Raw genomic sequence first — 27,240 nt, 5'->3', positions numbered from 1 at the left:
GATCACTATCAAGGTGTCAGTGGGTGTGTGGGTGGTGAGGTAGTGAAAACACACCCCTGTTTCCAGTTTGCTGATGAAAGCCTTTTCCCCTCGTTTTGTTGTTTCCTGAGTTTTTTTCCCTTTGAAATGATATCCTCACTGAATACTGTTGGCCTGTATTCAGATCAGATTCTCAATAGATGTAGTAAGCCTACTTTCTTTGGCTTGTTTTTTTTCCCCCTCACTCTGTCTTTGTTTGAATTTACACTGGACAAGGATTTGTAAAAAAAAAAAAATAATAATAATATTTAACTGTACTCATGCTAATTTTTACATCTTCAAATTATGCAATATTGAATAACCTTTGTTGAAAGTGTCTTACTCAAAAGTTCAGCCAAAACGTATGTGTTTATCTTCTAGGAGTTGAAGAAAGCGAAAGGTGACTTTTTCTCTGTGGATCTGAATGTTTGCGTCGGAGTCATCTCTTCCTGTCATAACTAGCACTAAAATATGAATGGCCAAATCAGATCCCCACAGCATTGTGGTCTATTCATCAACAAATGATGAACCAAAGAATATGCTATGGAGTTCATATGAACACATTTTTGCCAAACTTCTCTGTGTGTTTAGAAATGTGACGAGGGAACCAATCCGTGACGGCGAAGGTTCTCTGGGATTTCCATTATTCTACAGGTGGAGCACCTTTAGCTGCTCTTCAGGGAGCTTCCCCCCTCAGTACACACACACACACGGCCGGAAACCGGTAAACTCTCTCTCTCTCTCTTTGAGCCAGATGGCCATGTTTTTAGTTCCCTCTTCAAAAATAAAAAAACTATGGATTTCTGCCCTTCATTTTGGTTGGGTTGCTCTGTATCTCTTTAAAGATAATGCGACCAGTCAGACCACCACTGCTAATAGTGTGACATTAAATCCATATCCTCAGATTCATGACCTTGCCCTGTGTTAGGCCTCAGTATGTTTTCAACACCATAAGGTTTAGCTGGCACCTACTCCTTCCAGGCTCTCAGTGTAGTCTCCTACAAACCTTGATTCTATGTAGAAAGTATTAAAGTCATGGCCAATGTCTAAATCCTAACTAAGATGACACTGGCAAGGATGACCAAAGATGTTTGACTAAAGCTGGTTTCAGAGTCCAGGGTGACTCCTCTGGACTCTGCCTGGACCCTGCTGGGTAGTTGTCCCCTGAGGGAAGATGTTAAACATAGCGGTACCGTAAACTACCTCACATCATTGGGTGACTGACCTGGAGCAGGAAAGGGTGGGCTCTTCCTGTGTTTTAGGAAGACCCCTCAGGCTCCACTCCACTCATTGCCCTCTTCTCTTCCCTCTGTCTTCTGCCCACTTCACTGTCCAGCACCATGCCAGTGGTGATAGGATAATTGGAGCCGCAATGAGGTAATGGCTACACTGTGCTGGTTCAGCCAGACTGTCTACTGGAAAAAATGTCTGTCAATTTAGCCATGGCTCTTAGTCCTGGTTCAGTGGTTCGTATCAAAGTTCTCATTCACAAGCATTTCGCTACACCCGCAATAACATCTGTTAAATATGTGTATGTGACCAATAAAATGTTACTTGATTCCGTGGCTGTCTTTGTTTCTCCGTCATTGAATATTCTGTCCTTGTGATCTTTAGCCTGGTTGGCTGGTCCTCAGACTCACCTGTAAGACCACGTGTTGCTTAGGATCATGCTATCCGGGATCCTTGGGATGTGAATACCCCCATTGAAGTTGACATTTAAAATGGTGAAGGTAAGGGTTATGGTTAGGGTAGGGATTATGGTTAGGGTTTAGGGTAGGGACGTTCCAAGGATCTCGAATAGCACTTATCATGTTGCTGGTGGATCTGGTGAAGGGGTTCTTTGTTCTGGCTTTACGTTTACCGCAGGGTTACAGCAGCTAGATGTCTGTCCCAGACCTGTCTTTACATTTACCACAGGGTTACAGCAACTAGATGTCTGTCCCAGACCTGTCTTTACGTTTACCACAGGGTTACAGCAACTAGATGTCTGTCCCAGACCTGTCTTTATGTTTACCACAGGGTTACAGCAACTAGATGTCTGTCCCAGACCTGTCTTTACATTTACCACAGGGTTACAGCAGCTAGATGTCTGTCCCAGACCTGTCTTTACGTTTACCACAGGGTTACAGCAACTAGATGTCTGTCCCAGACCTGGCTTTACGTTTACCACAGGGTTACAGCAGCTAGATGTCTGTCCCAGACCTGGCTTTACATTTACCACAGGGTTACAGCAGCTAGATGTCTGTCCCAGACATGGCTTTACGTTTAGTTTACTGCAGGGTTAGATGGGTTAGCTAGATGTCTGTCCCAGACCTGGCTTTACGTTTAGCTTACTGCAGGGTTAGATGGGTTAGCTAGATGTCTGTCCCAGACCTGGCTTTACGTTTAGCTTACTGCAGGGTTAGATGGGTTAGCTAGGGTCTGTCTAGAGGAACAGGGCCATACAGCTGTGGAAACAACAGTGTGACTCCACTTAGGCTGTTTGCTTTCTTGTTTTCACATCCAATTTGCCCCACAGGGATCTCTCCATTGTGTGTGTGTTTGATGGAGAGAGCGGGAGAGAATGTCACATGCACACATGTTTCAGCAACAATTACACATGGTTATAATATTATGTAACAGTACTGTCGTTGGAACCTGTTAAAATGTTTTTGAAGTAGGGGTAGAGCTTTGTGAGCAGTAAAACCTGTGTACCGGCTCTGCATCAGGCTAAAACTGTTGACTGGGAGGTGTGGAAGGCATTTTAAAATTCATACCAGACCAAGAGTAGATCTTAACCAATTACAATGACAAAAAAGACTACAGATAGCATTAGCGAACCAATCCCACTGGTTGCCATACCTCAGCTATTATGTTGCTGAGGGACGTAGCAGGTTAGGTCGAGGTGACATAGGGACATTTTAATGATCGAATGTTTCTTCTCTCTCCTAACAGTGTCAGTGTGGTGATCGGTGCTCCCAAGGCCAATACCAGCCAGCGCAACATCACAGAGGGCGGGTCCGTGTACTACTGCCCATGGAGTCTCGGCCAATCAGAGTGCCACAACATTGAGTTTGACAATCAAGGTAAACCCAGTCATTGGCAGACTACGATCAGTGTGACTTCACTACTTTAGGTCCTGAACATACCTCCTCACTGTCTGAACTTGATTTGAATTAGATTTTAAGATGATAAATGACATAGACTTACTTAATCACACATGTACATTGACACGTGAAGACATGGTGTTCCAGCAGATTTGATGATTCCATAGCATAATGACAGCTGTCCTTCAGTTCCTGTAACACATACCACGTATCTCCTCATGTAGTCCTGACCGGTGACTCGAGAGCTTGAGGCTCTTGCGACTGTTGTGAGCTGGAGATTTTAGAGGGTGGTTACACACAGTTAAGCCGGTCTAGCCGCTCAAAGCACTTCTTAAAGCCACTGGTCCATGGCCACCATGCTTTGGTGGCCCGGCAGGTGATCATCTGTCACTGTTCTACTCCACTGGTACTCCTTTGTTTGACACTTTGGTTCCTGGAAACTAGATGATCCATTTGAGCATGTCATTAGTGTCTTTCTTTTTGGGACGGAAAGAATAACGGAGTGTTTTAGACAAGGGTATCTTCCCTTTAGGCTAGATACAATTATGTCCCAACCCCAGGTGCTGTAGGGAAATAAACAGCAAATAAACAGTTGAAACAAAAGAAACGTCACTACATCCAACGACGATACAGTGCATTCGGAAAGTATTCAGACCCCTTCCCTTTTTCCACATTTTGTTACGTTACAGCCTTATTCTAAAATCAGCAATCTACACTCAATATCCCATTATGACGGTGACATTAAAAAAAAAATGTTTTTGCAAATGTATTCAAAATTAAAAACAGAAATACCTTATTTACATAAGTATTCAGACCCTTTGCTATGAAACTCAAAATTGAGCTCCGGTACATCCTATTTCCATTGATCATCCTTGGAGACTTATATCTCCCTCACTAACTTTAAACATCAGCTATCTGAGCAGCTTACCGATCGCTGCAGCTGTACACAGCCCATCTGTAAATAGCCCATCCAACTACCTCATCCCCATATTGTTTTTATTAACTTTTTTTGCTCTTTTGCACACCAGTTTTTCTTCTTGCACATCATCATCTGCACATCTATCACTTCAGTGTTAATTTGCTAAATTGTAATTACTTCGCTACTATGGCCTATTTATTGCCTTACCTCCTTACTCCATTAGCACACACTGTATATAGATTTTCTATTGTGTTATTGACTGTACTTTTGTTTATCCCATGTGTAACTCTGTGTTGTTGTTTTTTCTCGCACTGCTTGGCTTTATCTTGGCCAGGTCGCAGTTGTAAATGAGAACTTGTTCTCAACTTTACTACCTGATTAAATAAAGGTTAAATAACATTAAAAAAAAAAAATCCTTGATGTTTCTACAACTCAATTTGGAGTCCAGAGAGATCCTTGATGAAAACATGCTCCAGAGCATGAACCTCAGAACCTCAGACTGGAGCAAGGTTTCACCTTCCAACAAGACAATGACCCAAAGCACACAGCCAAGACAACGAATGAGTGGCTTCAAGACAAGTTTCTGAATATCTTTGAGTGGTCCAGCCAGAGGCTGAGGCCCGATCAAACATCTCTGGAGAGCCCAAAAAATGGCTGTGCAGCGACGCTCCCCATCCAACCTGACAGAGCTTTAGAAGATCTGTAGAGAAAAATGGGAGAAGGTCCCCCAATACAGGTGTGCCAAGCTTGTAGCATCATACCCAAGAAGACTTGAGGCTGTAATTGCTGCCAAAGGTCTTTCAACAAAGTACTGAGTAAAGGGTCTGAATATTTACGTAAATGTGATATTTCAGTTTCCATTTCGAAAACGTGAAAATGTTTTTAACTTAACAAAATTTGGGAAAAGTCAAGGGGTCTGAATACTTTCCGAATGCACCGTAGATACAATGATATATACTGGGTGTACAAAACATTATTGAGTTGCACCCCCTCCCTTTTGCCCTCAGAACAGCCTCAATTCGTAGGGGCATGGACACTTCCCAGATTTTTTAAAAGATCCATTTCTCAATTGTCTCAAAGCTTAAAATCCTTTCCGTCTCCTCCCCCTTCATCTACACTGATTTTGAAGTGGATTTAACAAGTGACATCAGTAAGGGATCACAGCTTTCACCTGGTCAGTCTATGTCATGGAAAGAGCCGTTCCTAATGTTTTGTACACTCTGTGTATTTGGTCTAGCGGATATTGCCAACAAGCTTCATTTGAACCTGAATGTATAAAAAGGTAGAACGACAGTAAGGGTCCCTGGTTGATGGGTCAACGATCATGCGCTATTCAGAGAGGTGGAGCAATGTTCCAGTGACTGGACAGTTGAAGGAGCCGTTTGCCTTTAGAGGAATGAGTAAAGGGTAAGTTAAAGAGTGACAGAGCTATCGGAGAGAAATCTGCTGTGTATTTCATAAAAATTAGATCACCCTTTCTCTGACGCACACACACACACACACACACACACACACACACACACACACACACACACACACACACACACACACACACACACCACTGTCTTATTGCATGTGTTACACATGGATAGTGGTGTGTGGGTGTGTGTGCGCTCTCCAGTCAGTGCAGCGGGGGACTGTTGGCTTGTTTCTTGGGAAATCAAAGAGAAGAGTGCTGAGAGCCAAGACTGATTTACTGGCCATAAGGCACATTAGGGGAGAAATATTCCCCTGCAGCAGATTTCTGTTTTCACAAGACCCGTTTAACAGTTGATTTGAAGGAATCCAACTGCAGGTCGCCTCTTTCTTCTGGTGTTTTCCTTCCCTTTTCTCTAGAAACAGATTAGAAAATGTGTTGCACATCCTTGGATGCTGGCCGAGGGCCATGATCGTCACAGTGATGTAATGTGCAGCAGGCAGGCGAGCAGCAGGGCGTTGGGGTGAAGGATAGTCCCTTAGGGTTTTAGACAGTGTGTACTTCGTTTTACTTAATGGGCTTTGAAAGCACACATTTGATTTGTATGGAAGAGCCAATTCAGCCACCTGGACCGGCGTACAAGAACATAGCACCCCTGTCTGTATGACATAGGAGATATGTTTTCCTTTATTTTCTTATGATATGGCTAGAGCTCAGCTGACTGTGGTATATATTATACTGCTAATATATTAGTATTGATGCTTTTTATGAGAGGTGTGTCTATTTGTGTGACACTATTCAGGTTCTTCCCTAAGTGTGGGTGAGGTCTTCCTTGAGCCTGACCGAGGGTACAGGCCCACTTAATTAGAGCCTCCTAATTGGGTCAAAGTGGTCATGGGAGGGCCTCCTCCACCCCTCCTCGCCTACCTCTCCACTTCCCCTTCCACTAAGATAAGGAAAAACTGCCCAGGGATCTGAAGGAGAGAAAGAGGGAGGAAACCAGAGCCCTGTCTCTCCATCTCTCAATCTGACCCTCTTCCTCTGGCCAGTAAACTCCCCCAGGGACAGCTGATGTGATGAGTGAATTCTGCCATTTTTCTTTGACCCCATCCGCCCTGCACTCTAACCCAAGATACAGGCTCTAAACTCCTCTAATGGGTCTCCTCTCGCACAGTTCAAAGGGGGGAGTGTCTGTGGACACACTCCAGACCATCCACCCCTCTGCTGTCCTGTCCCAGGAGAGAGAGGGGTAGAGAGACACTAGTCACTGCAGCACTTCTACCCACGTCTACCCAAGTTCACTGAAATAACATTACATGACATGTTATTGCGACATGTGTCTGCTAGCTTTTTCTTCAGATCTTGTTTGTATCAACCCGTGTTAGGCTTTGGGCATTTTTGCATGACTCAGGCTGACTTGTCTTGCCTGCAGAGCCTCTTAACCAACTGATCTTTTCATCTCTCCATCTGTCACACTGTATGAACACCAATGTACCGTCTCTGACACGGACAATAAGAGCAGTGACAGACTCTGAGCTCACGTCACAGCCGCTCAGTGTAGTTAGAGAACACCCCAACACATAGCATGTTTTTTTTTGTTGTTGCCAATTTTGCCTCATGGCTGACAGTCTTGCACTTTGAACATAGTGATGATGTCACTGACATAACTGTAGAGATGGCATGTAATTATTTTCTGTTTTACCATGACCAGTTGCTTTAGAAGAGCCCGACTACTATATTGGTCTGAAATGTGAATAAAATGTATTTCCCTGCTCATACTCATGGTTGCCAGGGTAGTGTGTCCCAAACACACATGCCTGTTTGGCTTGCATGTCTCCTCAGTGTCACCCCCTTCACTTTATCAAAACAGAGGCCCCTGAGTTATGAAAAGAGGAGGAAAGTAATGCTTCAGGGAGAGGGACTGTGACATGTGTAGCGCAGATTATTGCAGTGCAGTCGAAGAAACAAGTCTCTTAGATCTTTTAATGTGTTAGGCATGTTATTTGTTGTATCGCTAAAGTGTGTCTTTCCACACGTGAAGGAGTGGCACACGTGTATCCCGGTAGGGAACAGGGGTGCTGTGTGCCCACGAGTAATGCTGGAGAGAAAGCCTGGTGATACAGTAAATCTACTGTGATGTTATTAAAGGGCCCTAATCCCCACTTCTTTCCTAGCAGGGCAGGGGGAGATCAAACTCCCCGAGAGAGGGATAAAGAGAGGAGGGAGGGAGTGAGAAAGAGGGAGACGGAGAAAGAAAGCGAAATAGTGGGAGAGAGTAGACAGGAGAGAGACTATTAGAGAAAGAGGCGAGTGTGCCTGAGCAGGGATGACTGAGGTTGCTAGGAGGAAACGGAGCCAGAGCGTTTGTTTTTCTTGGACACAGCCCCCCCCCCCCCCCCCCCTCTTTCTGTCTTTCCACCAAGACACAGAGCAGAGCAGGCCCTCACCCAGATCCAGAGACCTCAGAGCTGGCTGGGGCCAGGGTGGAGGAGGAGGCTGACGCACGGTATACTTTCCTCACGTCCACAGGTCACAATCTCTGGCTCTCACCACCAGGCCCCCTTCCCGACAGATGGATATGGCTCTATTGCAACACACTTCTGGTTTAACTGTAGAGAATAGTGATGGGGTAAAGAGAAGTAGGCTGGGGTGCGCTTGCTGAGCTGCTGGGGTTAGTGGTTCAGAATCCAAATGAAATTTGTTTGGTACAAGTTCCACTGGATACGTCTAAGGGTCCCTGGTTGGAATTCCAAGCGTTTAGACAACTTGTTACAGGATGTTTCATGGTATGTGAACTGTATAAACCAATTTGTGTTTGGGTTTTGTTTCTCACCATAGCAACACATATGTTGCATCAGTCCTGCCAATAAAACATCCTGTTTGAACCTGACTCCACAGGCCATCTGTCTTGTCACCTGCTCCTGTCCTGTCAGAGAGGCAGCGTCCTAAATGGCACCCTATTCCCCACATAGTGCACTACTCTGGTCAAAGGTAGTGCACTATATAGGAAAACGTGTTCCATTTGGTAACGCTCTGGGTTACAGGCCAGGTGGCCAAAAAGATCCAGGGTCAGTGAAGTCACGCCAGAGAACTGTCTCGAGTTGACATCTGAACAGTGAGGACAGGAGCTATATTGCGGCATAAGGCTCTGGTGAACACCAAGGTTTTCCTCTAGATCCTAGATACATTCAGCCCCTGAACATTGAGTACCAAATACTTTCAATTTCTTCCGCTATGTTCGTCTCTGGAATGTTCTTCATGAGAAACTTGGTGTGTGTTTAATGATGCAGTATGTAAGTTCTGTGGTGCCAGATGACTAGATGTTTGGATGACTGTTGTCTGGAGGAGAACTACAATGATTCATTAGGGACTTTTTTTTAAAGTCATCACTCATTCACTCTGTTATTTTTCTGTTCCTCCCAGGGGACCGAACAGTCACACTCAACAACACAGACTACCAGGCTGAAGTCAAGTCCCACCAGTGGTTCGGCGCCACCGTCCGTTCCCACGACGACACCATTCTGGTAAGATGACCCTCACTGACTCAGGGACAGGGGCGGAGAAAGTCAGTTTACTTTCAACTTCTACAGCTCAGAGTCCCTCAACTGTTATGATGACTGGCGTTCATGTCAAGGGGTTGTATATGTTCACTGTTCAAAGTTTGTCTTAAAGGTCTGCGTCTATCGGTTTGTTGTGACTGTTCCAATTTTCACCTCCAGTCTCTCTCTGAGGAGAAGTGTTTTGCGCTCCTGTGACTTCAAATTTGAGATGCCTGTATTTTCTGCTGATTGTTTGGGACGTAACCTGGATTTAGTTACATGGTTACTTTGCTCCAGATGTAACATTGCTGTAACTGACAAAAAAAACTCCCCCCTCTACCTCCCCCCTCCTATAGGCCTGCGCCCCTCTGTACTCCTGGAGGACCAAAGAAGACATGCCCCAGTCAGATACCACAGGAACCTGCTACCTCTCTGTCAAGAACTTCACTAAGTTTGTGGAATATGCTCCCTGTCGCACAGGTAATTATTTTCTGTGAGGTGATACGTTTCCCATAAAGACACGACATAACCCCGAAAGAACATACCATCTGCCTTCCTGTAGCGCTCCTGGTTAAGAGTACCACTCCATAAATAACTTAGGTATTCCTTTTACATCAGCACCCATCTTTCTAATGCTGATCTCTCTGCCAGCCAACTACCCCACCACCCCACACTACAGGTGACTCCTGTGGCTTACCTCTGACACGGCAGCTGTCCACACAGCAGGCTATTAGAGAGGGGTTAAGTGGAGTGCCCGAGGGCCACAACAGACGGGATGTTTAGAGTCTCAAGTAACAATACAGAGTAACCACTTCCAGAGACATCACACGCTAGCTGTGGAGAAAGAATTTACCCCCCTCCGATGCAATCCATCATGTTAGCCCCATATTGACTAGTCTATCCCTACTGCTGTGGTAGTGACTGGCTGGCTTGGTTCTGTTCAGAATGCCCAGCTGAGTCATTGAACTCCACAGGTTCTAAAGTAATACAAAATTCAACATTCTAAAGTATTGGTTAAATATAAGGTAGAATTTATGGATCTTTCAAGTTGCTTTTTCAAGTCGGAAAAATGACTGATTTATGAACCTCTGTTTTTTTTCAGAATTCATTAACGAGGGGGGCCAGGGCTACTGTCAGGGGGGATTCAGTGCTGATTTCACCAAGGTAACACTTCCTCTCAGTTCAGTACCAGAGCTTTATCAACTAATATGGACTAGAAACACATGATCTCATTCTGCCTCTCTCTCAGGATGGGAAAGTGGTGCTTGGAGGACCAGGCAGCTTCTTCTGGCAAGGTACACATCTCAACAACCCCTTGAGACAACAAGTTGTAGTATTCTGAAGTTATTTGTGTAAAACCTGAGAGGATCTTTCCATTCACTCCCTGCTTCCTGTGTCTTCTCAGGTCAGGTGATCTCAGCAGCCAAAGAAGAGATCATCAAGGCTTACTACCCAGGGTACTTCATGCAGTCTGTAGAGGGACAGATCCAGACCAGACAGGCTCAGCTCAAATATGACGACAGCTACCGCGGTAAGATTTTTCCTCTCATAATTCTGCCACTCCCCTTACTTTCCACACATGCTGGTTTCCTGTGCAGGCTACTTGAGTCAGAACTAAGATTGGGAAACGTCACCACAATTCTTCTAAATCAAATCGTTTCCCAATCACCACGATTCTTCTAACCTTCTGACCTCTGATAAAAGGTGGACTGATGTATATTTGTTCAAAGTACATGCCTTAATCCCTAGATTACTCATCAAGAGAAATGGAAGTCCAAGAGCTTCATATCAAATGACTAATGTCTGCTTTCTTGTGGTCTTGCAGGTTACTCTGTTGCAGTCGGGGAATTCAGTGGAGATGAGGTGGAAGGTAAGAGATCTGTACCACAGACCTTCACAGGCCTGCACAACAGAGCGCCATTAAAGATATAGAATGTTTACTATACCTGAATTAAACGCAATTTAACTCAGCAGATTCTGTCCCCCTACTGAGCTGGAAAACTGCAATCTCAGGAATTCTCAGAGTTCGACAGCTGTGACCTTTGTGATATTTCCCTTCCTTAATCTTCCCCTTTTCTGTTTTTCCCCCTGTCTGTGCACCTCTCAGATTTTGTGGCTGGGGTCCCAAAAGGAGTCATGTTATACGGTTTGGTAAGAAAATCTCATCACCACTCTAATTTTGAGAGGAGATTGATTTTGAAAGGGAGGGCTATATAGGCTTGGGGGAGAAATGGAGCCTGAGATAACGAAAGTAGCTGTGTTTAGTGAAAGTAGAGGCGATGAATACCACATCACTGGCCTACTCTATACATACAGTATGTTGGACCATATGTTTTACCATATGTTCTGTGTGTGTGCGTCTGTGCTCCGCAGGTGTCTGTTTTAAATGGCACCGATCTGAAGTCTATGCTCGACTACACTGGTGAACAGGTGAGCATTCAAACCTCCCCAGCTCTGACTCATTAGGGTTAGAACACACATGACCCATTGGGTTTAACTCAAGTGTGGTTTTTCCACACAGACTGTGGTTCCATAACTTGCTGTTTCTCATGGCAACTCTTAATCTCTCAAGTCTGTGTACTGGAGCACTGATGATATAAGCAAAATAATTTCCTTTACAAGTTTCTGTTAACTGGGTTTCAAGCCCACTGTGGTTTTCTGTAAAAAAAAAAAATTATTGAAGTGAAAGTGCAGAAGCAATTTTCCCCCAAATGAGAAGCATGATTCTTCCCGCGAATGGAATGGAGGTAGCGTGAGCCCCTTTTTTAACGGTGCTGATTGGTTCAGCTGAGTGTATTTGCTAACTCTGGGAGTCTGGGAATCAAGCTGTTTCTGTCTCTTTGTTGCTTCAGATGTGTTTTACAGACAGGACAGCTTCAAGTCAGACCAAGCAAGAACCATCGCTTTTCATTGACCATTTCTTCTCTCTCCCAGGAGTTTCTTCTACTGGATCGTTTTATTCAAGTAGATTCACTGGACGTTAGAAGTCCCTTTTTGCTTAAAAGCAGCGTTTCTATTTTGAGCCTTTCTGAACCCAGATTCATGGTGATGTTCTCGAGTTGTCACGATGATGCTCTCTGATGTTTTCTCAGATGGGCTCCTATTTTGGGTACGCTGTGGCCACAGCTGACATCAATAACGACGGGTAAGTACAGTCTAACAGGACATTCTCACCATATATTCTCACCCATGAGTTGGGTGGTGGTGGCAAATTGGATTTGTCCAGTAATGTTACAGGATTTTTTTTTTATCAGTAATGAAGGGTGAGTAGGAGTCAGTTCTCACATAGCATTCTCAACCATAGGTTCACACCCATTTTTAATGTGTCGGTGGTGACGACATTGTCTTGGACTTGACCAATGACACATTTTTATGGGAAACTCCAGTCATCGATGTCAAAAAGGCATCTGGAAACTTAAATACATTTCCAAGTTTTTCCAACCAGGATTTCTGGAAAGTATACAGCATTTTGCCACCCTAGTCTGTACACTATATACAGGTATGTCTGTAACCGTGTGTGTACTTCCCTCCCCTCAGCGTGGTTGACCTGTTGGTGGGAGCTCCCATGTATATGACCCGGGGGTCAGACAGTCGCCTGGAGGAGGTGGGCCGTGTGTACGTCTATCTGCAACGTGGACCCCTGAACATGGAGCCAACCCTCAACCTGACCGGAACCCAGGTGTTCGGGAGGTTTGGTAGCACCATTGCCGCTCTGGGAGATCTCAACCAGGACGGATACAATGGTGAGAGATGGAGGAGTGGTAGTAATGGGAGTTTAACGGGGAGAAGAAAAGGATGTTTCACAAGCATTTTTTTGTGTGTCACAATCTTGGTTTTGAGAGTCTACTACATGTCGTTTTGTTAGTCTCATGCAGTTCATTCAAAGTCCTAGTAGACTGTAAAGTTCTGAGTGATCTCACGGTCTTCTCCTGCTCTCTCCTCTTCTCTGATTGGTAGATGTGGCCATCAGCTGTCCATTCGGTGGAGATGACCAGCAGGGATTGGTTCTCATCTACAACGGATTTGTTGGTGGGCTCAGGGACACCCCCTCTCAGGTCATAGCTGGCCAATGGGCTTCAAGCACTGTGCCCGCAAGCTTTGGATTTGCCCTCCGAGGGGCTAAAGACCTGGACATGAATGGTTACCCAGGTGAGTGACAAAATTAATTTGTTTTGAAGACCTCTCATGCTGCTGATTTTAGCATATTATCAACTTAATACTTAAAAAATATATATTTATAAAAATAATAATAATAATTTGGGGGTAGATCAGCTTTAATATTGCAGATATATTGTAGCTTCCATCAATATAATTGTATGCATAATTTCCAATCCACCATATGTATTTTTTGACAGACAGACAGACAGACAGACAGACAGACAGACAGACAGAGCATTCGGAAATATTCAGACCCCTTTACTTTTTCCACATTTTTTTAAGTTAATCAATCTACACACAATACCCCATAATGACAAAGCAAAAACGGATTCAGACCTTTTACTCAGTACTTTGTTGAAGCACCTTTGGCAGCGATTGCAGCCTCGAGTCTTTTTGGGTATGATGCTACAAGCTTGGCACACCTGTATTGGGGGTGGGGGTTCTCCCATTCTTCTCTGCAGATCCTCTCAAGCTCTGTCAGATTGGATGGGGAGTGTCACTGCACAGCTATTTTCAGGTCGCTCCAGAGGTGTTCGATTGGGTTCAAGTCCAGGCTCTGGCTGGGCCACTCAAGGACATTCAGAGACTTGTCCCGAAGCCACTCCTGTGTTGTCTTGGATGTATGCTTAGGGTTGTTGTCCTGTTGGAAGGTGAACCTTCGCCCCGGTCTGAGGTCCTGAGCGCTCTGGAGCAGATTTTCATCAAGGATCTCTCTGTACTTTGCTCCTTTCATCTTTCCCTTGATCCTGACTAGTCTACTAGTTCCTATTGCTGCAAAGCATTCCTCCAGACGTGACGCTTGGCATTCAGGCCAAAGAGTTGAATCTTGGTTTAATCAGACCAGATAATCTTGTTTCTCATGGTCTGAGAGTCCTTTAGGTGCCTTTGGCAAACTCCAAGCGGGCTGTCATGTGCATTTTACAGAGGAGTGGCTTCTGTCTGGCCACTCTACCATAAAGGCCTGATTCGTGGAGTGCTGCAGAGATGGTTGTCCTTCTGTAAGGTTCTCCCATCTCCACAGAGGAACTCTGGAGCTCTGTCAATGTGACCATTGGGTTCTTGGTCACCTCCCTGATCAAGGTCCCTCTCCCCCAATTGCTCAGTTTGGCCAGGCGTCCAGCTCTAGGAAGAGTCTTGATGGTTCCAAACTTCTTCCATTTAAGAATGACGGAGGCCACTGTGTTCTTGGGGACCTTCAATGCTGCAGAAATGTTTTGGTACCCTTCCCCAGATATGGACATCAACACAATCCTGTCTCGGTGCTCTACGGACAATTCCGTCGACCTCATGACTTGGTTTTTGCTCTGACATGCGCTGTCAACTGTGGGACGTCATATAGACAGGTGTGTGCCTTTCCAAATCATGTCCAATCAATTGAATTTACTACAGGTGGACTCCAATCAAGTTGTAGAAACATCTCAAGGATCATCAATGGAAACAGGATGCAACTGAGCTCAATTTCGAGTTTCATAGCAAAGAGTCTGAATACTTATGTAAATAAGTTATTTTTTTGTTTTCTAAAATCCTGTTTTTGCATTTTCATTATGTAGTATTGGGTATAGGTTGATCATTTAATACATTTTAGAATAAGGCGGTGATGTAACAAAATGTGGAAAAAGTCAAGGGGTCTTGAATACTTTCCGAATGCACTGCATGTACAGTGCCATTCAAAAGCTTGGACACACCTACCCATTCAAGGGTTTTTCTTTATTATGACTATTTTCTACATTGTAGAATAATAGTGAACACATCAAAGATATGATATAAAATCATGTAGTAACCAAAAAAGTCTTAAACAAATCAAAATATATTTTATATTCTTCAAAGTAGCCACCATTTACCTTGATGACAGCTTTGCACACAATTGGCATTCTCTCAACCCCCTTCACCTGGAATGCTTTTCCAACAGTCTTGAAGAAGTTCCCACATATGCTTAGCACTTGTTGGCTGCTTTTCCTTCACTCTGCGGTCCAACTCATCCCAAACCATCTCAATTGGGTTGAGGTCGTGTGATTGTGGAGGCCAGGTCATCTGATGTAGCACTCCATCACAATCCTTCTTGGTCAAATAGCCCTTACACAGCCTGGAGGTGTTTTGGGTCATTGTCCTGTTGAAAATCAAATTATAGTCCCACTAAGCGCAAACAAGATGAGATGGCGTATTGCTACAGAATGCTGTGGTAGCCATGCTGGTTAAGTGTACTTTGAATTCTAAGTAAGTCAGACAGTGTCACCAGCAAAGCATCATCACACCACCTCCTCCATGCTTCACGGTGGGAACCACACATGTGGAGATCATCCGTTCACCAACTCTGCATCTCACAAAGACACAGTGGTTGAAACCAAAAATCTCAAATTTGGATTCAACAGACCAAAATACAGATTTCCACCAGTCTAATGTCCATTGCTCATGTTTCTTGTCCCAAGCAAGCCTCTTCTTCTTATTGGTGTCCTTTAGTAGTGTTTCTTTTTGCAGAAATTCGACCATGAAGGCCTGATTCACACGGTTTCCTCTGAACAGTTGATGTTGAGATGTGTCTGTTACTTGAACTCTGAAGTATTTATTTGGGCTGCAATTTCTGAGTCTGGTAACTCTAATGAACTTATCCTCTGCAGCAGAGGTAACTCTGGGTCTTCCTTTCCTGTGGCGGTGCTCATGTGAGCCAGTTTCATCATAGCGCTTGATGGTTTTTATGACTGCAATTAGTTTTGAATCTGGTGTTGTTTTGCATATCAGTTCATAAACAATTTTGCCAGCAGCAAACCACCCTGCATCCCACTGCTGGCTTGTTTCTGAAGCTAAGCAGGGTTGGTCCTGGTTGATCGCTAGATGGGAGACCAGATGCTGCTGGAAGTGGTGTTGGAGGGCCAGTAGGAGGTACTCTTCCCTCTGGTCTAAAAAATATTCCCAATGTCCCAGGGCAGTGATTGGGGACATTGCCCTGTGTAGGGTGCTGTCTTTGGGATGGGAAGTTAAATGGGTGTCCTGACTCTCTGTGGTAACTAAAGATCCCATGGCACTTATTGTAAGAGTAGGGGTGTTAACCCTGGTGTCCTGGCTAAATTCCCAATCTGGCCCTCATACCATCATGGCCACCTAATCATCCCCAGTTTACAATCCCCCCTCCTCTCCCCTGTAACTATTCCCCAGGTCGTTGGTGTAAATGAAGATTGTGTTCTCAGTCAACTTACCTGGTAAAATAAGGGTAGAAAATCTATGTGCCATGGAATCCGTGCATCAGAAATCTATTCCCACTATTTTGCAATCTATATGGCACCTATGTGGCACAGCTGTTTGGTCCTTAAATTAATCTGGTATACTTTATTTATCACAATTGTCTTTAAACAATTTTGGTCTTGTTGTTTACCTGTAGTCCATGAACTTGATGAAATGTATTTTCTTGACAGATCTTATTGTTGGTGCTTTTGGAGTTGACAAGACAGTTCTGTACAGGTAACACTCTCTCATCTGTAAATCTATTGAGTGATGTCTAATATAAGTTTAGTTAAGAGGTTTACCAAAAGGTGTGCCTCTATCATTTGTTAACCTGGCTTCTGTTCCCATGTATTGTACCACAGATCCCGGCCCATCGTCAACACCAGTGCCTCCCTGACTGTCTACCCCACCATGATCAACCCTGAGGAGAAGAGTTGTTCAGTCAACAACGGCAACACCACCATCCCTGTCTCCTGGTAAGTTCTGCAGTGTACCCGCCTCCTGGTACGTATTTCAGCATACGTGTCTCCTGGTAAGTACTGCAGCATACCGGTCTCCTGTTGAGTACTTGTCTAGTCTCCTGGTCCTTTATTCTGGGCCTGTATGTGAAGCATCTCGGAGCATGAGTGCTGATCTAGGATCAGGTCCCCCCTTTCGATATGCTGTCTCTTATACATTATGATCTAAAAGGCTAAACAGGTCCTAGATCAGCACTCATACACTGAAACTCTTTATAAGTAAGGGCCAGACTTAATTTGCTGAACGTGTTTTACACTTGGCACAACACCAACAGGAAGGAGATCCTCAACACTGGCACTCAGTTGTACTTAGACAGGAAGACCCATTGAGAACATATTTACTTGGGAAACAGTCAGTCTTATCTGGTGGTGGTGACCTGTTATCACAGCAACTTCATAACAGATTATATTTCTTCGAAAGGAGAAAAAGTAAAATAAAATGCTGAATAAGGGCATTGTGGCTGGCAGCTATTTTCCCCTTCCGTTTGAATGTGCTGCATGGTATTCCCCATCCAATGGGAGAGGAAACAGAACAGAACAGGGCTCCTCTAATCTCTGGCTGTGCTGCTCAACATGCTTGACACTGTGCTTGTGTGTCTGCTGCCCCCCCCCCCCCCCCCCCCCCCGTCCCTAGTCCCCAGATCCATAAAGGAAACTGTTGTATACACGTCTTGATTACACTGCGTTGCCTGGTGATGGGGAGGGATGTAGGTGGGGGTGGAGGGAAGGAGGGCGAGTGAGGGGTCAGGAGGTTTGGCAGTGGTTTTTGAGTGAGATATTGTTTGGTGGTGGAACACAGCTGGGAAACATCAGGATGTGGAGACTCGTGCGCATGCACACACTCAAACACTAAAAAACCTAGAGACACAAGAGCACAATACATAATGGATATATATCCTAGATATAGACATCCTCTTTCTGGCTCTTTCATTCTCTTTCAAATATGTTCCTTCCTTTGTTCTGTCTATACTAGTCGGTTTCGCTCCCTCTTTTTCGCTTGTTCCCTTGATCTCTTTCCCTCGCTCCCTCTCTCCTTCCCTCCTTCTTTTCCCGTCAGTGTGAGTTTGGTTGTCGGGCTTGGAGTTTGGGTTGCTGACTTTTGGAAGCTGTGGCTCATGTCATGGGAGAGAGCAAGAGCCCCCCGGCCCGTATAGATACAGACACTGATTGACTGTCCTGCCTGTGGGGCTACATGAGATGACGCTCAATTTCATCCTCTTAAACTCCGGGGATGGGGCTTGGGCTGGGGGACACACACCATGTTATTAGCTTGGCTGGCTATAGCAGGCAGATGCCTTTCCCAACATTACCCATTGCGCCATATTATACAGTGATACCCATTATGCCGCTTGTCTTGTAAAGTAAGAAAACTGAAGAGTTAGAGTTTAGCCAAAGAGAAGAGGAAGAGAGGGAATGAGTGCGGTGTCTGTGCGTGTATGTTGACTTTTTGCCATGAATGCATATGCTTCCCTCATCATCATGTCTTTGTTATGTTCTCCTCTGTTCGAAACAGTGTCAACCTGAGTTTCTGCCTCTCGGCCAATGGGAAGTACCTCCCAGACAACCTAGGTGAGCCAACTGTCCACATCTGGTCCAGATGACGTACTATACCATACTTTCAATTGCACACGGATATCAATTTATATAACAAGTTGTTGCATGTATGTGGAATTACTTTGTTGTTGCTCTGTATTGTGACAAAGAGATTAAGAGCAGAGTCTGGGTTCCAGAATCCCCATATCTTCCCCGATCCACTTTTAATGAGTTCCAATCAAAGCACAAGGCTCCTCTTACGCAACCTCAGCAATTATTCCACTAATTACCCCTCTATGCATATGGCTACTCTGCTATTCGTAGCATATGGTAAACGAACTACATAGTCTGGATTCTCTATTTGCTTGAGAGTGTGCAAGTGTGTTTTAATGTCTGATTGATGGTGTATAAAACAATGGCGCATTCATGGTTGTGTCTTGTGTGTGTGTGTGTGTTCCTGTGTATGTGTGTGTGTGTTCCTTTGTGTGTGTGTTCCTTTGTGTGTGTGTGTTCCAGACTTCCAGGTAGAGGTGCAGTTGGACCGTCTGAAGCACAAGCAGAAGGGAGGGGTGAAGAGGGCTCTGTTTGTAGACTCCCAGCAGACAGTGCTCACGAGGAGTGTGAGGGTGCGGAACAGAGAGCGTGTGTGTCATGACACCAAGATCTATCTGAGGGTAAGTCACACACACACACACACACACACACACACACACACACACACACACACACACACACACACACACACACACACACACGCGCGCGCACACTCACACTCTTTCTAATGAACCCTGTCTCTCTCTATTTGACTCCAGGATGATAAGGAGTTCAGAGATAAGCTCTCCCCCATCTACATCTCCCTCAACTTCAGTCTGGATCCTCAGGCAGCTTTCGACTCCCACGGCCTCAGACCCATCCTCAACTACCAGTCCACCGAGCTCATCGAGCAGAAGGTACTTCAATACGCTCCCCCCCTGTCTGACTCTGCCCCCCCCCAGCACTGCACTGCACTCCTAACCCTGAAGACTGACTCGACGTTAACAGGCCCCGTATATCTACTGAGGTGGAGCACTGCACACGTTTTAATGAACAAGACGCAGTGAAAGACCTGGCTGGAAATCCATTCACTCACTCAGAGCTGATGGTAATGTTTTCTCTTTGACTAGACCTCCACCCCCTCAGAACGACTCAGGCTGCTCTCCTTGTTGATTTCCAAACCGCTCTGCTGGGAAGGGGTCCAGAGGGTCTGGAAAGCAGTTTTCAACAAGAGAAATGTGAGGCGTGTGCATGGTACAGTGGAGATGGAGTTGGAGAGTGTTTGACTGCCCCACCAGGAATAGCTGCTTTCAGCCTGGCTGGGCTGTGTAACGGATCACAGGAGTCGTGTTCCGACCGAGAGGTGCACAGTAAGACCCCGACACACAGGGTTAATGGATATTTTTGGGTGGGGCCTCTGGGGCCCTTTGCTCGCAGCACACAGGCCATGTGCCATCTGGTGTAGATTTGCCAGTTTTATCCTGGCAGGGAGCGAGAGACGTGAGCAGGACTCAGCGTGTGGGCTGCCTGCCTTCAGCTGTGGCGTGCTGCACCCTATGTGAGCTCAACAATAACCGCTGGATTGGATTGGAGTGTTTTGGGAAAGGCCCTGGCCGAGTTTGCAGTTTGACCCCCCCCTCCATCTTTCTCTCAGTATTTCTCTCTTCTCTCTCACAGCAGGGCAGTACTGAACCCTGTCATTGGTGTTCACTTGTCGTATCAAAGCTGCTGGGGATTCATCAGATGTGGTGTATTGTACTTACACTCCAACCAAGAGCTAAATACTGAACCCTGATAAAGCTATGTTGTTGTCTTAATAGGAAGTTGGGTCACCACGAGTTAGAACAGCTTCAATGCACCTTGGCATGGGTTCTACATCTGTACGGAACTCTATTGGAGGGATGCGACACCATTCTTCCACACGAAATTCCATCATCTGGTGTTTTGTTGATGGTGGAGGAAACGCCATTTCAGGCGCCACTCCAGAATCACCAATATGTGTTAAATTGGATTGAGATCTAGTGACTGAGACGGCCATGGCATATGGTTTACATCGTTTTATGATCATCAAACCATTCAGTGACCACTCATCCACCCTGTGGATGGGGGCGTTGTCGTCCTATGGGGTATAGCCAAGGTAACTAAAATAATGCCCTGCCCAGCATTTTTACATGTCACCCTAAGCATGATTGGATGTTAATTGCTTAATTAACTCAGGAACCACACCTGCGTGGAAGCACCTACTTTCAATATACTTTGTATCTCGCATTTACTCAAGTGTTTCCATTAGTATGGCAGTTACATATACCTGCTGGCTCACCCCAGTTCTCACACCCTCTGGTTGCTGAGTGAGAGTGAGAGATCACCGAAGCCTCTCTGCATAGTTTAATCGTTTCTCTATAATGTGCTCCACATGTTGCCGTGAAGCCAGAGCAATGGGAACATAATAAAAATGGATCCACCAAACGCCACTCTGAGAGTGAAGCTGGAAGCTCCCATGGGTGAATGCCTGATACATTCCACACACAGGGGCCGTGATTTATTTCCGCTGATATTGACACAGTTATTGAGTGAAACTGTATACTATACACACGGTACCCTCAATACACTGACTGCACGCTATTCATCTGGCTTCCCTCTGCCAGTTGTTGTTTAATGGCAGCCAGGATAGGAATCTAAATAGCTTTTACCCTGATTGACTGAGTCTGTATATAGGCCAGCACACGCTGAAGGGGCAGAGTGAGTGAGCTGGTGGTTACTATGGTTACCCCGGTGTCTTAAATTAGAAAGCCCGGCTGTGTAATGACAGGGGAGGCAGTGCGCTCTCTTTCTAATCTACTTCTATTTATTATCTTCGTCGTCATCATGATCATCACACTGTGATGGAATCGCACGGGGCAACTATTACCTACGTCAAGCCTGGGCTTTTCCCTGCTACACAAACACGTTCAGTGGTTACTGGGCGCCCTTTACTGCTTAGCTCATGTCTTTCTAGTATTTCCACCATAGCCTCTAGCCATCTAGATTACCCCCTCCTCCCCCATGTCTCTGTACCAGCTTCAGCCCCTCCCTCCCCCTGGGTCATGTATGGTCCTGCATGCGGAGCGCTGGGTGGCGTCGCGTGTGGCTAGCTTGTGGTCCGCTGCAGAGCGCTAGTGGTGTGGGCGTCAGTGTGCGGCGCTGGTGGATGCGTGGACAGAGAGCTGCTGGCCTCCCCAGAGAGGCCCTCCTGGCGTACCGCTTCTCCTTCTTGTCCTCCTGTCTCTGGGCTGCGTTGTGGCGCTGCTCCTGCCTGCTGGTCCCTCCGTCCCCTCTCCTGAAGGGGAAGTCGGACACTTTATGATGGAGGTGGTTTTGTCACCCTACACACAGTCGGACGGCTTCTCCTGCCTTCTTATCGACCCATTTCTCTCTGAAAGGACGTGAAGTCAGACACGGGGCTGAATTAGGGTTGTTTGTGTCATCACACACGGTTATAGTCACTAACCTCCCCCAGAAGATAAGAGCGTTTAACAGGGTTATTATTACAGGTGTTTGGTCTGTAGTGATGACACTTTGCTCAGGGGGCGGTGGGAGGTTGGGGCTCGGACTGGAATGTATTAGTCATTCTGGTCTGCACGACATGTCCTATCCCGCTGCAATTACTCCATTGTATGTTCACCACCAAAGCAAAGTGTCTAATTCTGTATGTTAAGTCTAACTGAAAGAAGTGCAGGCCTCATTTTGTGAATCCTGTGTAAGCTCTGTCTCTCTGTAACTTATTCCTCTCCTCCTCTTTCCTCCTCTAGGCCCAGATTCTGCTGGACTGTGGAGAAGACAACATTTGTGTTCCTGACTTAAAGCTGGCGGTGCACGGGTGAGTTATTCCAAACACCCATGGAAGCCACTAGATCAGGAGAATATATCTACTGTGTATGATGAACGGTTGAACTATTCACCCAACTATACAGATGAGTCGGCCTTGTTGTCGTTCTGATCTGATGGATAAATAAAGCTGTGTCGTGCTCCACCCGTTTGTTTAGTTTAGCTTGCAGAGCAGACCAGTCTGTTATTACACCCACAATGCTCCACTCACAGAAGATACTACTCTGCTTTGGAAACAGGAAGAAGCGCTGGCCCCTGGTCTAGGTGCAAGGATTGGTTGTCAGGCAGCTCGGGGAAAGAGACATGAGAGATGAAAGGGATTTGTTTTGAACGTATGGAGAGGGGTGTGTGTGTGTGTGTGTGTGTGTGTGTGTGTGTGTGTGTGTGTGTGTGCCAACCAGTTCTAGCCTCCTTCTATCAGCTTCTGTTGAAGTAGTATTCACAGCATCTCCATACTTCGATTTGAGAAATCTGTGGGCATTTTTCTCTAAAATAACATGCCCCCTTGCTCTTTTCTGCCCTCTCATGTTCATATTTGTTTGCGCGCTAATTCCATTTCTCTATTGTAAAAGTCTATCACGTACTCTGAGTGTACAAAACATTATGAACACGTGCTCTTTCCCTGACATAGACTGACCAGGTGAATCCAGGTGAAAGTTATGATCCCTTATTGATGTCACTTAAATCCACTTCTATCAGTGTAGATGAACGGGAGGAGACAGGTTAAAGAAGGATTTTTAAGCCTTGAGATGATTTGAGACATGGAGTGTGTGTGTGTGTGTGTGTGTGTGTGTGTGTGTGTGTGTGTGTGTGTGCGTGTGTGTGTGCGCCATTCAGAGGGTGAACGGGCAAGGCAAAATATTTAAGTGCCTTTGAACGAGGTATGGTACTCTGCTGCGTTTTTCATGCTCAACAGTTTCCCATGTGTATCAAGAATGGTCCACCACCCAAAGGCGATCCGGACAACTTGACAAAACTGTGTCAAGCATTGGAGTCAACATGGGCCAGCATCCCTGTGGAATGCTTTTGACACCTTGTAGAGTCCATGCCCTGACGAATTGAGGCTGTTCTGAGGGCAAAATGGAAGGGAGGGTGTGCAACTTAATATTAGGAAGGTGTTTGTACATTTGTCTGTAAGGGCATTCAAGCAGGATGAAATGAGGGATTTCAGTTGAGGAAAATAATAATGCATGAACTACTTGCCTCTGGCAGTCAGATTATAGTGATGATTCATTTAAATGCTTTGTTTAATAGTAGCTTGGGGCAAGGGGTCAATCATGAAATTCCCAGCATTGTATCCATCAAAATATTTCTACTGTTTTCCTGCCAAAGCACACAACCTGTACCACCAATGCCCCTTAGGAGAGGTTTTAGGTTTTTGTGGGTTCTTCCAATGTATCCCTTTTGTTTTCTTTAAAGAGCGTGATGGCTGTTGGAGTCTGACTAGGCTGGCTGGCTGGTTGGCCAATAGATGATCAGTGTTTGAAATATGGTCCATGTTGCTTTCTCTCTCTGCGTGGTTTTACGAGTCCAGCTCTAATTAGAAGCGTCTGTGTGGCCCTCGTGTGGAATTCCTCTCATTGTGTTCAGAAAGAGAGATGGAGGAAGAAATGTGGGGAGGGAGAAAGGGAGGGAGTGGAAGGGGGAGGTGTTTTACATTCCTATGCTGTGCTCTTAATGCATGTATGACTTTGTTGCTACATTTGAAAAGTTGTGTGTGAGGGGGATGCAGGGGAAGGGGAGGGGAGGGGAGGGGAGGTGGAATTTCCTGACATGAATCTAAGTGATGTGTTTTGGGCTGTGTCCCATTTCGAGAGAGATGAAGCACGGATATCAGGCTATAGCAACAGAACATGCAAGTATGTTAGTGACCTGACACTGCTTTATACTGTACACACTGTGCACACAGCCTTCACAGTTGTCTCTAGTATAATGGCACCCTCTCCCACCTCTCCCGAATCTTATTTACACTCGGAGACCCGACACCTCTTGACCTGACGTCTGACCCGATTAGTAATCAATTTCTGTTTTTTTGGGGCCCTCAGGGACCGGAAGGAAGCGTACCTAGGTGACGACAACTCACTGACCTTGACTTTCAACGCTCGGAACGAGGGTGAAGGAGGGGCCTACGAGGCTGAGCTGTACGTGGTGCTGCCTCCTGAAGCGGACTACAGCGGTATAGCCCGCAATAACGAGGTGAGAGGAACTACTAAACATTCACCTGAACCCAACACTACTATTAGATGTGAAGTAATATAAGAGTCACAGTCTATTGGCTCATAAGACTTGTGATGATAGATCTATAAGGAACAGGGCTGTTATGGAAGTTATGAAATCACAAAATGGAACTAAATGTTTGTTCTTGGCGTTTGATCTGCAGACCTGTATCTATGATTCTTCTTTGTTGTGTTCTAACCAATGACAAACACATATGAATGTATATGCTTCTAAACCAGCACTCTTTCTCCTTGCTCTCTGTCTCTCTCTTTGTCTCTCTCTGTCTGTCTCTGTGCCTCTGTCTCTGTCTCTGTCTCTCTCTCTCTCTCTCTCTCTCTCTCTCTCTCTCCCCCCCAGAGCCTGACCCAGCTAACTTGTAGCTACGAGACAGAGAACCAGACCCGCTACCTCAGCTGTGACCTGGGCAACCCTATGAAGTCTGGCACCAGCGTAAGTCAAGGATTCATGTTCTGTTTGCCCTTCTGAAGATTGGTCATGAGAAGGGTCAGGAGTATTTCGTGGTTAGGTCACATGGGTGGACAACAGGAGCAGCTCTGGCTCTTGGCGTGAAAAATCATTGATGTTTGTTTCGGCCGTCTTGGTCTCCATCAGAATGAGAATGAGGTCACATGACATAAAAATAAAATTTGGGCCTGGTTCTACTCCAAGACCTTTCTGAAGAGCATTGGTTATGAATGGGGCGAGCAGTTTTTTCTGGTTAGGTCACATGGTCCTGGCCCTACTCGTAAGCAATACTCTTCATTGGTTCTGATGAGTGTTGATGGCTGGTGGAATAGCTCGTCTAGCCCTCTGAGATCTGTTTAGTGGTAGAAAAGTAATTGAGGCTAGCACAAAATCAATGTTTCCTAGTGTGTGAAGGAAGGGATTGTGTGTCGTCCAGGGGTTGAGCGGTAGAGAACTGAACTGGAGAGGAAAGGCTCTCTTTTCATTACACAGCAGTGTCCAGAGAGGAAGTTCCTGTCCGAGTAGCAAGAAGCTGGTCTACGTCTCTGCTCCGAGCAGAGGTTCCCTCCTAATGTGTCTGACTGCAGAGGAAGACTGTAAAGTGGACATTGGTGGAGAGGTTAAGAAGGTTTTCTGATAGAATGGTTGTATTCAAAAGTGTAAACAAAAATTTAAAAACTTTAGTATGCAACAAACATATAATATAGATCCTGCCATTGTAGTACCCAATGTGCTGAGGATACTGTACTTTGCGTTAGTTATAATTCATAATGGCATAGAATGTTTATGAGCAGTGTTCTAATTGTTTTTACAGTGCACATCTGCAGTTCCATACACACTCACACTACACAGTTAAACAGCAAAAGCTCTAAACTCGCTGGAAAACAAAAAGGGGCATGAAATCCCAGTTGAAATAAAGGGCAGCAAAACAGAACACTGTAAGCAGGAAGTCCCAGACTGTCTGGACCTGCAGGCCCAGGTGTATTACAGCTGTGTATGTGCCAGCCAGGCAGACAGGGAGTACCGACTGACTGACCGATTGACCCCTGAAGTCAACAGAACAGTTGGGAGGAGAGCGAAAGAGAGGACAGGACTGTTATCCTTTCGGGGACTCTGGCCCCCGTTATGCTGTTATGATTGTATAACAGAGAGTCTACTCACCGTCGCTGTACTGTATGTGTCAAAATAGTATCAAAAATAGTGCACACGTTTCCTAATGCCCTTACAAGGTTAGCTTTAGATATGTTGGTTGCATCATCCCCCTTAGACATTTGGAACTCTCTCGCCTCACATCATGTTGACATCGACCCCTTGTCCCTGATCACATTGCTTCTCCTCGTCTGCAGCTGTGGGCAGGTCTGCGCTTCACTGTGCCACGACTGAAGGACACGCGCAAGACGGTTCAGTTTGAGCTGCAGATCCGCAGGTATGACTCCGTTCCATCGCCTCTCTAGGCATACGTTTGAGCTGGGCCTCGTGTTATGTGTGTTATTTTGTCAGTGTTATGTGTCACTGACAAAATTAATTCAAGGCTAAACTCGTAGGACACAGACCATCAAAAATACCGCAGTACTCCAATATCACCAAATAGCTGCAGAGGTGTGTTGTCTCTGATTCATCACCCTCTCTTCCTCTCTCGCTTTCCCTCCACAGTAAAAATGAGAATAATTCCCACAGCGAGGTGGTTCCCTACAGGTTGGAGGTGGTTGTCCAGGCCGATGTTATTTTACAAGGGTGAGTCCAGAGGAAGTCAGAGAGAAGTCCAGGGGTGGGAGGAATCTCTGTGTTAGATTTCCCCCATCAGAGCAAAAACCCTTTGCAACTCCATAAAAGTTGTTTTATTTTTCTCCCCACACAGTCTCATACTTTCCTTTCCCTCTCTTTTGAAGAGTCTCCCGGCCAGACAAGGTCTTCTTCCCTCCTCCCAACTGGAAGGTGTCCAAGAGCCCCCAGGTAGAGCAGGACATCGGGCCTGCAGTCCAACACGTCTATGAGGTAAGGAGTCAAAGGGTTGGGGTTAGGATTAGGATTAGGATTAGGATTAGGATTAAGGTTAGGTTGGGAAGATCCAATGGGACATTCAGTGCATAGACAAAGGTGAATGCAGCCAAACTGTGAGTGGACAGGTTTCAATGAAAGGAGCCAGAGGCCCTCCAGGAGGATAGCTGCTAGCTGGCTGGGCAGACCCATCAGGATGTAGTATGGCAGAGAGTTCTATACAGCAGACTCATCAGGTTGTAGTATGGCAGAGAGTTCT

At 45.6% G+C, this 27,240-nt stretch overlaps 1 protein-coding gene across 2 annotated transcripts in view; it reads left to right on the top strand.

Moving 5' to 3' along the window:
• itga5 (integrin subunit alpha 5) overlaps positions 1-27,240 on the top strand; it is a 56,354-nt gene that overhangs the window by 17,073 nt on the left and 12,041 nt on the right. The window contains exons 2-24 of one of the 2 annotated variants that reach the window (XM_036947020.2): positions 2,953-3,083; positions 8,864-8,964; positions 9,336-9,459; positions 10,082-10,143; positions 10,229-10,274; positions 10,385-10,510; positions 10,805-10,849; positions 11,087-11,130; positions 11,353-11,409; positions 12,072-12,124; positions 12,517-12,722; positions 12,937-13,128; positions 16,545-16,590; positions 16,716-16,829; positions 18,385-18,440; positions 18,921-19,078; positions 19,217-19,354; positions 22,226-22,293; positions 24,347-24,497; positions 24,876-24,968; positions 26,330-26,409; positions 26,637-26,717; positions 26,873-26,978. In XM_036947020.2, the coding sequence (XP_036802915.2) occupies positions 2,953-3,083; positions 8,864-8,964; positions 9,336-9,459; positions 10,082-10,143; positions 10,229-10,274; positions 10,385-10,510; positions 10,805-10,849; positions 11,087-11,130; positions 11,353-11,409; positions 12,072-12,124; positions 12,517-12,722; positions 12,937-13,128; positions 16,545-16,590; positions 16,716-16,829; positions 18,385-18,440; positions 18,921-19,078; positions 19,217-19,354; positions 22,226-22,293; positions 24,347-24,497; positions 24,876-24,968; positions 26,330-26,409; positions 26,637-26,717; positions 26,873-26,978 (2,278 nt within the window). Of the gene's footprint in view, positions 1-2,952; positions 3,084-5,260; positions 5,431-8,863; positions 8,965-9,335; positions 9,460-10,081; positions 10,144-10,228; positions 10,275-10,384; positions 10,511-10,804; positions 10,850-11,086; positions 11,131-11,352; positions 11,410-12,071; positions 12,125-12,516; positions 12,723-12,936; positions 13,129-16,544; positions 16,591-16,715; positions 16,830-18,384; positions 18,441-18,920; positions 19,079-19,216; positions 19,355-22,225; positions 22,294-24,346; positions 24,498-24,875; positions 24,969-26,329; positions 26,410-26,636; positions 26,718-26,872; positions 26,979-27,240 lie in introns of those variants that run through there. The other variant, XM_090202997.1, reaches the window with a different exon arrangement.

The sequence above is a fragment of the Oncorhynchus mykiss genome, chromosome 16 (assembly GCF_057628025.1).
Source record: "Oncorhynchus mykiss isolate SJ-2025 chromosome 16, ASM5762802v1, whole genome shotgun sequence".
Taxonomy (NCBI): Eukaryota; Metazoa; Chordata; class Actinopteri; order Salmoniformes; family Salmonidae; genus Oncorhynchus; species Oncorhynchus mykiss.
Note: the sequence above shows the minus strand (reverse complement) of the source record. Positions and strands in the feature narration are given on the sequence as shown.